The 12,812-nt window shown below is 36.1% G+C and overlaps 1 protein-coding gene across 1 annotated transcript; it reads right to left on the reverse strand.

Annotated features, from left to right (window-relative positions):
* Positions 1 to 2,095: 2,095 nt before the first annotated feature.
* LOC131326115 (probable glycerol-3-phosphate acyltransferase 8) lies at positions 2,096 to 8,514 on the reverse strand. The gene is made up of 3 exons (XM_058358724.1): positions 8,029 to 8,514; positions 4,482 to 4,736; positions 2,096 to 3,287 (listed from the first exon to the last, which is right to left on the reverse strand). The coding sequence occupies exons 1-3, from the start codon at positions 8,413 to 8,415 to the stop codon at positions 2,412 to 2,414; spliced, it is 1,518 nt and encodes a 505-aa protein (XP_058214707.1). The 5' UTR covers positions 8,416 to 8,514; the 3' UTR covers positions 2,096 to 2,411.
* Between the last annotated feature and the right edge of the window lie 4,298 nt (positions 8,515 to 12,812).

Genomic DNA, 12,812 nt, shown 5'->3' on the forward strand with positions numbered 1-12,812 from the left:
CCAATCCAAAAAGCTTAAGTAGTTTAGTCAAGATTAGGTTTCGAGAGAGACCTTTCTCTTTTGAAGCTCCCGAAGGCATACCGTAGGAAAGTTACTCCGTCCGACCACCGACGTACTTTCCGTACGTAGCCGTTACTACCGCCTAGAAGAACGGTAAGGAAATCCTTACTTACTCCCTATTTACTTACTTACTCAAATATAACGTTGTTATTTCGAATTGCTAAGAAAGAACGGTAGATTCTCCCTATCTACTACTCTGAATTTTATGAAGTGTATCTTTACCTATATACTTTAAGTATTCGTATTTTGATCTTTAGGATGGTTATGAGTATGCATATATGAATTGCTTGTATTACTTGTGGTGTGATTAAGCATAAGTGATTTCACTCCAAAGGCGTCCGTACATGTGGCGTTGTGCTTTGAATAAAGCATAAGTGATACACTCCAAGGGCATCCGTACATGTGGCGTTATGCTATAAGTGGTGATTAAGCGTGATAAGTAATATAGAATTGGATGATCTTGTTGGAATGATTCATGCTTATTTTTGTCCTACCGCGGAGTCTTTGCATGTAAACGAGACACGAGAATCGAGAAAGTAGAAACATGACACCTAGGGTGTGGTTAATGAAAAGAAATGTTTTCCGAGAAAGGAAATATTTTGAAACTGCATAATGACCGGTTTTTGGTGGCATTATGTGAGTTGTGTGCGTGTGTAAAAGTAAGATTTGTGAAAAACCCAATGAGAACCCGGAGCGGCGGAATCATTGTGGGGATACTCGGGAACCCGGAGCGGCGGAACCGAGGGTTTAGTTTTTCGAAAACCCCAAATGGGAACCCGGAGCGGCGGAACCATTGTGGGATACTTGGGAACCCGGAGCGGAGGAACCAAGGGTTTTGAATTGTGGCTTGGTTATCCGCGGTACGGAACCAATGCAAATGTTTTTGTGTGCCAATGGAAACCCGGGACGGCGGAACCATTGTGAGGATACTCGGGAGACCGGAACGGCAGAACCAAGGTTTAGTGTGTGGCTTGGTTATCCGCGGTACGGAACCAATGCAATTGTGTGTGTTAAACAAAGTGGTTTTTTTGAAATGTTGATTTGTTTATGAAAATGTTGACACGGTCTACGATGAGTCGCGTAGGAGAAACTCTGAAATCTTGGACACCAACGATAGTTGATTAACGAATGTGGATGTGTCATTGTTAGCTGTATACACGTATCATGTGGAAATCGATGTTTTATTATAACCTATTATTTGTAAGTTATGGGTTAGTGGGTATGAGATTATTCTGCTGAGCTTTTGTAGCTCACGGTGTTGCCTTTTTGGTGACCCTGACATATTATATTGGTGGCGACGCCGGTATAATGTGTCAGACCTTGTAGATGATCAAGATGAACAGTACACCTTGGAGGCTTTTGGAGCTGAGGAGCTGGCTATGATGGAGAAGCAGGTGGAGCTGTAATTAGGAACCCTAGAACCCTTTTCATTTGTGTCATTATTGAACTCTTGTGGAAGTTTTGTTGTAATAAGAGTCAGACTCTATTTTGAAGTTTTCAATGAAATTGTCTTTTTAACGTACTCAAAATTCGGGGCGTTATACATTCATTTGCTGCAATCAACGATTTTGGATGTTTTTACACTTTTGCCGGTAATAGTGTATTCTTACCGGTAAAAGTGTATGAGAAAATCCGAACCATTGAATCTATCAATAGACGGTCCCGATCTAAACTATCTCGCCCAGTCCAAACCATTAGACTGGAGAGGAACTGGACCCCTTTCTTTTCTCTGTGAAGTTTATTCAAGTTCTTGCGCTCATAGAAGGGTTCTCTAAACACTATTATATATCAGTATGTATTTCCTGCTGATGTATACATCTAAAAACATTTATTCTTTGGACAAAGCAGCTTTTCATTGTGAACCGTTCATCTTGAAAATCAATGGTTCAGATTTGTTGAATTTATTATTGGTCATAATCGTTTAGTATTGGTCATAAATTGAAAACAAATCTGGACCCTTAAAATTTTCATCTGACGGCTGCAATCACTTGGATCACACCTTTACAGTCCAAAACTGGACCGCAGACAAGCCAAATTCAATACGTTGAGTAAGCTTCAATTAAATATAGCAACCAAGTTGAATACGTATCACTTTCTATGGATCTCCAAGCACTTACAAATTTGACTATTTCATTTGCTTTAATGATCATATTAAGTACAGATCAATTTAAGCAAATTCCCACTGGAGAATTCTTAACAATGCTTCACAAACCAAATACGAAAAAACCCAAACAGGTACACATATTACCCTTCACCCCCACCTGAGGAAATCTTCCCTCTCAACCTCTCAAATGACCACGATACCCATGACAGAATATGAGTTCAGTATGTATCAAACTTCCCTTCCGTATTCACTTCTTCTTGGAGTACATGGATTCAACTTTCCCATCATTCCCTCCTAACAACAAATACTTATCTTTCCTAGTCAATTGGGTGCACTCAAAGCCCAACACCCCACCCAACACCTTCTGCACGTGGTTGGCCACCTCGAATGACGATTTTCCACCCTTGCAAGTCATCTCCTCCGGCAACCGGTCAAGGAACGTAATCTCGTAGCTTGGCCTCGGGTTCATGAAGTAGAAATACGGGTCCCAAAACTTCCACCCACGCACTGTGGTCCCTTGGAACATGTTCTGCTTAACATTCATTGCAACGGGCACTATTCTATCGCTTAATTCAGCGAATAGAGCACTGAACCGGAGCAAGTAGGGCTCGCGGCACGTGGTCCCCTCTGGACAAACCACTAGATCACCCTTCTGGAGCAGCTCTTTGATCCGGGCTGCATCCGCCTCGCGATCACGGGTCAGAGCAATAGCCGGGATAGGTGACATGAACCTGGAGAGGCGGCTTACGCTATATGTCACGCATGAGACTTTACGTTTGAGTGCAATGGAAATGATGATCGGGTCGAGGGCTGTACGGTGATTGCACACGTAGAGGTTTCCAGGAGTCCCAGGGGATGGGGCCGGCGGCGGATTGCCACGGATGACGAGGTTGATGCCGAGCATACGATAGGAGTGGCGTACGACACGCTCGGGAAGGGGGAGGTTGAAGTAGACACGAATGAGGGACAACATGAAGCCAAATGGCAGCCAAACGTAGGTGAGCAGCACGTTAAGCGGGGTTGGGGGCTGGACTAATCGGCCGTCGTGGAAGATGATTGGGCTTTTGAGGCGATCAAGAGGTACCGGCTTTGCTGATTTGTCAGGGTGCACCATGTAGCCCTCCTGTTTTGAACAGAGGACCGTCCCACCATTAGATCAAACTAAACATACAAGTGGCAACAATGTGGCATACGTATTCACAAACAAAATTACAATGAAAAATCAGAGGCATTGTCACGTGGTGCTTTTTGGGCTTAAGAGTAAATAAGACCCACCTTTCTAGACAAGCCAAACAAAGCCTTTGTTAGAAAAATGGGTCGGTTCGGACCGGACCCAACCCAACCCACATGGGTCGTCCACATGGGTTATGTGATTGAGTTGGTTAGAAGGATGAGACAGACTCCTAATCTCTATCTGTTAGAAGAGTTCAAAGATTATAAATCACCTACATCTATTAGGAGATTTTGAACTCTTGGACTTTAATCTATAAATATAGTCCTGCAAATATTTAGAGATACACACAATACGAAAGAATTAGAGTTTCATCTCTCCTTCTCCTCTCCTGTCAAAGATCTTCTCTCTCTAGGGTTTCTATCTAAGAACCCTAGGATCTGCGGTGTGGATATCGAGAGCAGACTCTAGTAGTCTCCTCTACCCGGCGCGAAGAGAAACGGTATTTGTGTATGTAATCGGTACTTGTGGAGCGGGTCTCAAATCGTGAAAAACTTGAAGCAATTCAATTCCGCTGCGCTTCAATCGTACGTATAAGTCTTATGTGATTTACGAGCTTTCGATCGTATAAAGTTAACAGCCTTAGACATGGATTGCACTGGGCTCTTATGAAAAGTAAGAAGAAGTTTCCTAAAAACTAGGGGCCTTCATAAGAAAAATTAGGGACTAAAATTACATGGAATATCACATTTTTCTGTAGAACAAAATACAAAACCGGTGCATACAAAGGGGAAATCGAATGTATAATCTAAAACGGAAATGATTCGGAGTAGCATTTGTGCACTGATCTCAGTTATTACTTATAAACTAACATATTTTAGAAACTATACAAAAAGACTTGTAGGTAACCAAAAATAATACTGCACTGTCCTTTACATTTTGTTACATTTGAAAACTTTTTCCGATCATTAAAAACTGGGGGAGAAAATGATAAAAGCCACACAAAAATCAATGAAACGAAAACATCCTCTCTTTTTTCCTTTGTCTTTTTAGTCTTTTAACATCCCAAAGACTGTATAGTAGGTGTGTACGACATATTCTCAGCAACCAAACAACTACTGAATATCAAGAGGGAAGAAAACAAACCTTGCAGATGGACATGAAATCGTGATCAGACTCGCGATCTCCGATCCCTATATCAGGCATTTCGCCCCCACCAAACTCCTCCATAACAGCCAGTTTCTTCCATTTTCCTATCAATATCCCGGGACTCTTCACGAATCCGGTGGCCCTCTTCGTCTTCGGATTCACTTCGATCTCCGTTCCCAACACCTTATCCCCTCCCAAATACTCCCTCACGAAAGTCTCCACCATCACCGTTGGATTCGCCGTCACCACCACCTGTCCCGGGAAAATCAGTATTCAATATAACTCAATGAATATTACCAGTTATCAAACAAAAATAATTACTCAATAGTTTGGATTTTTATCAGTTCATATTTGCTTTCCCCGTTAAAAGCAATGACAGCTAACAAGGCCCGTCAGAGCAGCTGCCCACATGAAATCCTCTTCTTCTTTTTTCCTCGGCGCCCACTTGAAATCTTTGAAAATTACTCTTCATCCCAAAACTTTGTAACATGTCCTAACATATACCAGCAAAGTTATTTCTAGCCATACAACATTACTCACGAGTCACGATTCTAAGGAATTACTTAACATAAGCCCAGGCCCAGTCCTGAGATTTAGGAGGTTCCCAGGCATGATATGAAAATGAGGCCTCTCAAGTTTTCTTTATACTCCGTATAAATTAGTTGTTCAACCAAGAAGCAAGATTGCCTTATGGGTGTGACTTTGGCGTCCTGGATTGTGAGTTCATCTCACAATGACATCATTTTGAACAATTTTTTTCCACTTTTTTCCAAAAAATCAGCTCAAAAATTGAGTCATCGGTAGATTGAACTCATGATCTTTAGGCTAAAGAGCCAAGATCTTACCACCACGCTGCACATTTTTATTTGAAAAATGTTTGACATACATTGTACTTAACATATCTCTCTATTTTAGGGCCCAATAATTGAACCAAAAATGAAAGACCCTAGGCGGTCTCCTAATGGACCTATGCCTAGGGCTGACCCTGCATAAGCCTATAGCATGGTCACCGATATAGGCATTAGTAATGCTTAACTTTTACAAAATAGGAAATGCGATTAGACATCAACGCACAATGGGCTCTTTTGTTTCGCAAGACTATGACATGCTATTAGACTTACTATTGCGATTGATTGGAGGCGATCAGTACTAATTGCAATATCTTGCTCGGAACTATTGAGGATGAAGAGGTACAACCGAATATTTTGAAAACATATGTTAATCCTACCTAAAGCAATGGAGTAGTTTTTTTATTAAAAATAAATATTATAGAAAAAAAAAAGTTCGATTTAATTTTTTACAAAAGAAAATTTTGAAATACTTTTTGAGAACAATTCCAATATCAACCGAATGTCACGTTGGAAACCAAACGTGAAATTACTTGTGATTAGCTATTGTTAGTCTTATTCTAGACAATTAATCCGCAAATCAAATGAGGCCAGATTACGGCTGGCATGGTACAACAAAAAGTACTGACTAGAGTAATTCTGTCATTAGTTAATTATACTATTCAATGAATAATGAACTCCCCATCTCCCCCGATTAAACAAACCTAACTAGTTTCGTCTTAGTGCAATAATTGTTCATTAATCCTATTGTTAGAGCAATAATTTAAGAATAACTCCACTAACAGAAAAATATTTTTGGCTCTGTTATTGTACGATTAGAAGCGATGTTCTAACTAAATAGCGGCCATTAAATATTGTATCGGCAAATACGTAGCTGTTTTTTAGCCTTACGATCACTAGGGGGCTGTACATTCAACATTGAATGGTTACATGAACACCAAATAAATTATTTTTTTTCGTAGAATACATGTAAAATTACAGGTTTGTCTTTCTTTGAAAACTCAATTCTAAGTCTTAAACATCTAACCCAAAAACAATTGATCATCCAACTCAACCAATTAGACACTCAATCACAACCTAATTACACCCTATTAATTCAGGTAATTCATATTTGAACACTTAACGCATTTTCTCAAATAAAGCTCACAACCATAATGAAAAATAATATAATCTTTTAGTCTAAGCAGTATGCTTTGTGTTCTCTCTCCATCTCTACTGTTGATAATCTAAATGTGTTAATTTTGCATTTGTGACTACTTTATTATTTTTGTCGCATTCGTGCCTACTATATTATTTTTTGTCTAGTTAGTTTATAGAATTACAAACAAAGTTTTAAATTCAACTGTGTTGCAAAATATTGTTAACTTGAATAATATTCCTTCGAATCTAAGACTACAATAGAAAATCTCATCATGTCATACTAACAAACAACATATTTTCAAGAAGGTCGGTCGCAACATACTCGCTACAACTTCTTTCAAAAGGATTTTAGTACTACTATATAAATACACCGGTTAAACATTAATTGGCACAAAATATGAGAATTCGTTTAGGGCATCTGCAAAATATAAATCTCTCTATTTTTTAAACACTGTCTACTAACACAAATACGACAACTTGCAAAAATTAAATTAAATTAAATTTTTGTTAAAAATATACTGTAGTATATATGTTTAAGTTCTCATTTCACCTGGTAGTTAATTTTTAAGAATACAGGTTATGTTTTTTGTCTACACTATTTATACTAATATATGAAATTTTGCACATATATTAGTGGTTAATAAATCAGCTAAAAGAGTTAAGACAATTTCTGAACACACTACTATAAATTCTTGGAGCTGTCATTGCTTACAATACCGTTACATCTCATATAACATGGAAAATTGCTACCCACCCATGGGTTGTCAATATGGTAAGGTCGGATCTGCGTTTGCAATATAGCATGGCGATAGGTTGTTGTACTAATCTTCCCGAGGTTTGGATTGCACAGTCGGGTCCAATAGTGGCTCGACTGCAAGGTTGTTCCTTGATTAACAAGAAGAAAAAAAAACATGGGAAATTGCTGCGTACCGGGCAATTCTCATTTCGTATCGGTCCATTTCCGACTTACGGACCGGGCCGTTACAATAACACAGGATTTTTTTGATCGGCTACAATACACGATTGTCAAGTGTGATTCAGAAACATAAAAAAAAAAAACCCATAAAGAATGATTTTAAATATTCATGACAACGAGGTCCACGACAGACAAGTCCAAGTATCCTTTCATACCCCGATACCGTTATTTTAAACTTTAATCTGAAGGAATCTGAAGGAACCCGACAACCTGGAAAATTCGGTTAAAGCGTTTTCTTTAGTTTTGTACTAGTACTTCCTCTGTCCCATTTTGTTTACTCACATTTCTTTTTTAAGCTGTCTCAAATTATTTGCAATTTTTCAAAATTAATAAAGGGCAAAGTTCCAATTTCACCCCTTCAATTTTGATTTGAAGGACATACTAAGGCTAACACGAAACCAATAAACAGGGTAACAAAACCAATAAAAAGGGTAATTGTGGAAATCTAATCACTTTTTAACTAAAGTCGTTCAATCATAGTTTGGAATTCCCATAATAGGCAGACAAATAGCGACGGAGGAAATACTTATTTGCATGTAGTAATTCGATCGGAAATTAGAAAAACAAAACAAAGGCTCACCTTCCTCCGACACTTATCGAACACATTGAAGCTCTCCGCCCTCACGTCCGCTGCATAAAATCTCGGAAGCACGGCCCGAGACGTGAGCTCGATGTCTCGGATCTTGAGCCCTGCGTAGGAGATGAAGATGAGCATCTGGATGGCCAGAGCTTCGGAGACAAACAAGTAGGCGACTGCGATGAGGGGGAAGGAGATTAGCAGAACGAGACCGCGGAGGAGGCTCCCGGCTTCGATCGCCACCAGCATGAAGTACGGGAACGACGATCGAGAGATCAGGAGCGTCCCGTCCAGGTCCGCCGCGATCGACATGTCAGTTACGGCAGACGCGTCGCAGGCAGTGATTGACCGGAATTTCTTGTTTCCGGCGGTTGGATACGCTGGAGACATGGCTCCTCTCCCTCTCTCTCTCTCTCTCTCTCTCTACAACTGTGTTTCTCTCTCTATAATAACTACGGAGGAGGTACTGAATTGTCTCATTTTTTGGTAGACGGAGAGGGAAGGTATGGTTTTAAATGCGGGGGATGATCAACGGAATGACGAATCTACCCTTGTAGTAGTTTCTTTCGGTTGAGAAATTTGGCGGTTTCAAGACGAAATGACTTATGTGCCCTTTTCTCCATTTGAGTTCACTTTGTGTGCACTTTTCTACAAATGTGTATTTTCTTTCTTTCAAGAAAATGAGAATATTATATTGTACTCTTTCTTTCCCTTTTTTTTTTTTTTAATCCAAAAGAAGCCTGATCTATTCGGGGAGAAGGGGAGTCCGATTTTGTTCATCCTCAGCAAATGAGGATGAACGTTATCCTCACTTTTATTGATTCATTCTAACTTGTGAGCATCTACAATTGGTGTACTAACAAGTGTGTATAATTGTATGTATTAAGACTTAGCAAATAAAAATGTATTTTTTGCGTCACAATGCTTGCATTAGTTTGTGTGCTAGAATGTGTTAAATCTTATAATGTGCTAGCATATGTGTCAAGTTTGACAATTATGCTGGCAAACAATAAGTGGGTCTCACCTTTATAATTCAAACTCCAACTATAAAATATAAATGTCTATTATTCCTAATATACACTTGTAGGACTCATTTTTTATCTTAACGAGTACATTTTTAACACACAAATATACCAAACTTATTGTGGATATTCTAACACATTTCTATGTTAACAATGTGTAACACACACTTGTGAGACCCTTTTTTATCCTAATACACATTTTAATATACAAATATACCAAATCTCATTGCGGATGCTCTAAGTCCCACCAAATTTATGTATAGTTAGCATTAAATGACACAAAATTATGGCAATGAGACAAAATCTACTTATTTGAAAATTATTCCTTGCAGAAGTGAAAAAGTATGGCTTCACTCTCGGGAGAAATCGAACTGATTTTACTTGTTGCTTTTTCTCCCATGAGTTTTCTATTTATTTTGATATGTTTGCTCCGATGAATTCACATTTTGAAGCATTGGTATTTCAGGAAAAAAGAAAAGAAAAGAAAAGGTAGGAATGCTTGTTTCACTTTAATATGAGATGAGCGAAAAATTTCCATGAAATCTTGATACCATAACACTCTAATTAATTTACTATTAACACTAAACAATACCCAAAAGCTCATTCAAACAATTCCCCTAAAAGTTCAACTTGCATGGCATAATACAAGAAAGACTAATTGGATTGCATCAAATGTTTGTAATAAACATATACACTTCTCCACTTCCTCAAAAAGCAAACAGAATTTTTCAAATTAGAAACTAAAAGTTTGTGCAAGCAAATCATATGCAATCCTAAAACTTTGTCCAATACTATATTTTTTTTTTTTGGTAACAAGTTCTAGTAATATCAAAGGAAAAACAAGTAACAAAAAGTCCCAAGTAATCCAACATTGCCTTCAACAAATAAAAGTACCCAAAAAAAAAATGTGTAAAAAATTTAATTTGATGAATTGATACTTATCTACAAGTAGTTTATGGGAAGTAGATCTTGTATGAATCCTTCCCATTTCTGGTGGCTTTGAATGCTAACTATGGTTAAATTTGATGGGACCCATATATAAGTAAGAGCATCCACAGTAGAATAATCAAAAGTTGTCACATCATCTTTTGGTTATCCATTTAAGAGATTGCTAAAGTTAACAATGTAGATGTCCACAGTGGCATAATCAAAATTAAATAATCAAAACTTGCCAAATCACATTTTCAACTTATAAAAATCTAAATATTGTCACCATATAAAATAATTTTTTTAAAAATAACTTTCGAACTAATAAAAACATGTTATTAGAAAATAGAAAATAATTTTTTGAAAAAACACTTTTCAGGAAAAAGTTTAAAAAAATAATTTTTGGAAAACAATTTTACTGTTTTTGCAAAAAAAAAAAAATCTTTTAAAAATATGAGACGGGGGGGGGGGGGATGGAAGAGAGAGAATGTTTTTGTGTAATAATGGGTGTACTAGATTAAGAAAATATGAGAATCACTAAATTTGGTTATTGCTAAAAGGTTGATAGTTTTGATTATCAAATGGTCAAAACTTGATGAATTGTTAAGATGTTGTTAAGTTTGGTTATGCCACTGTGAGTACGTTTTTGAGGAAACATTGCTAACTTTAACAATCCTATAGTTTTAGAGCATCCACAGTGGTATAATCAAAAACCAAAAGGTTGCTAAGGTTAGTAACATTTGCTCAAAAAAGAGCTCACATTGAAATAACCAAACTTAACAACTCTTAGGACATCTCCAATCCACCTCTATTCTTCCAAAATAAAGGATGGATGTGACACATTAAGGGAAGATTTTGTAATTTCTTTTCTCTTTTTTTTTTTCACTTTTTGTACTTTTTGGAAAAAAGTTTGCGGGACCTATCGTCATTTTTAAAGTTTGAAGGGATTTTGTACTCCAAATTTACTTTTGATAAATTTACTTTAAACTCTAAAAAATTCCGTGGGTCCCTTAAAGATTCTCCTAAAAAGGGAATAAATTATAAAATCTCCCCTCAATATGTCACATTTATCCTTTATTTTGGAGGAATAGAGATGAATTGGAAATGCCCTTAGAATATCCAAATGCTATAATCAAAAATTAATAACCAAAAATTGGTACATCAGCTTTTGATTATTCATTTGAGAGATTGCTAAGAATAGCAATGTAAATGTCTACAATGACATAATCAAAATTGGATAGTCAAAACTTGTCACGTCATTTTTTCAAACTACAAAAAACTGTAAACAGTAGAAAATAATTTTTCTGAAACTAATAAAAACTATTTACTAGAAATAGAAAATATTTTTTGAAACTTCTTTTTGGAAAAAAAACTATTTTTAAAATAAAAATTCAAAATTTTTTTTTTAGTAAAATATTATTTTTTCCGAAAATATTGTTCGAAAACAAAAAGAGAGAGGAAAAGGGAAGAGAGATAGAACATTTTTGTATAATAATTGGTGTATTTGATTGAGAATATGTATAGTCTATTAAATTTGATTATTGTCAAAAAATTGCTAGTTTTGGTTATCTAAAGCCCAAAATTTGATTATTTCTAAATAGGTTGTTATGTTTTATTATAGTATTGTGAGCCATATTTTGCACCAACATTGTTAACTTTAAAACCATTTACTTTTGATTATAGCATTTTTTTTTGAACGGCACTTAAAAAACATTTGGCAACTCATCAAATTTTGGCCATTGGATAATCAAAACTATCAATCTTTTTACCAATAATCAAATTTAGTTATTCCATAATTTTCTCAATTAAGTACACTATCATTAAACAAAAACATTCTCTCTCTTCCATTTTCAACATGTTTATTAGAAAAATACTTTTAAAAACAGTTTTTATTTTTTTGCAAAGTCTTTTTATATAAATTGTTTATGCAAAAATAGTTTTTTTACTAAAACTTTTTTTCCAAAAACTTTCTTTTATTCAAAAATTATTTTTTGAACTTTATCCAAAAAACTATTTTTTTAAAATCAAAATTTCAAAAAATTATTTTTCTTTTTCTAATAACCTGTCTTTATTAGTTTGAAAACTATTTCAAAAAACTATTTTTTATGTCACAATTTCTAGATTTTTATAAGTTGAAAAGATGATGTGATAAGTTTTGATTATTCAATTTTGATTGTACTATTGTGAACCTCTACATTGTTAACCTTAACAACCCCTTAAATAGACAACCAAAAGATGATGTGGCAGCTTTTGGATTTCCACTTTTGATTATTCCAATGCAGGTAATATTCACCCTCATTAGCCAACAATATTAGCTGAGCGTGAACAAAATCGAACTTGGAAAAGGGATGTGGGATTTGAATCCTAAATTCTTAATCTATAACATGTTCGACCAAGTGGACTAGAAGGCAACTTCAACTATTGTACACTTCGACTATTGTGTGATCAAATTTCCTTTTTAATTCGTTGTCTTGTTTTTTTTTTTTTGCTTTTATTATTTGGTTTTAGCCTAGCGCAAAAATGTTTTGTAGATGAATTCACTCACAAATCCCTCCACTTTTAAAGGAATTAATCATCACTATTATTTGCTTAAATCCTAAGCAATCATCTATTTTCAATGAACGAAAAATATTAGTGAAATTCTCAAATTATGAATAGAATAAATTTGGAAATGTCGATATCATTTAGACCTCAAAAATGCTACTGGTACAGATTTTTGTGCACAGATTGTGCACAGATTTTGTGGGGCCCACCACGGGTCTCACACAAATGATCCGAGCCGTTCATTAAATGTAAAACATTTTTTCAAGAGTTCTTGTAAAAAATCAGCTCAATTCA

The sequence above is a fragment of the Rhododendron vialii genome, chromosome 1a, assembly GCF_030253575.1.
Source record: "Rhododendron vialii isolate Sample 1 chromosome 1a, ASM3025357v1".
Lineage (NCBI taxonomy): Eukaryota > Viridiplantae > Streptophyta > Magnoliopsida > Ericales > Ericaceae > Rhododendron > Rhododendron vialii.

Coding starts and splice junctions, on each gene's coding strand:
- LOC131326115 (XM_058358724.1), bottom strand. CDS start 8,415: ATGTCTCCAGCGTATCCAACCGCCGGAAACAAGAAATTCCGGTCAATC. Junction 4,737..8,028: donor TCGATAAGTGTCGGAGGAAG/GTGAGCCTTTGT, acceptor TTCCCGGGACAG/GTGGTGGTGACGGCGAATCC. Junction 3,288..4,481: donor ATTTCATGTCCATCTGCAAG/GTTTGTTTTCTT, acceptor TGTTCAAAACAG/GAGGGCTACATGGTGCACCC.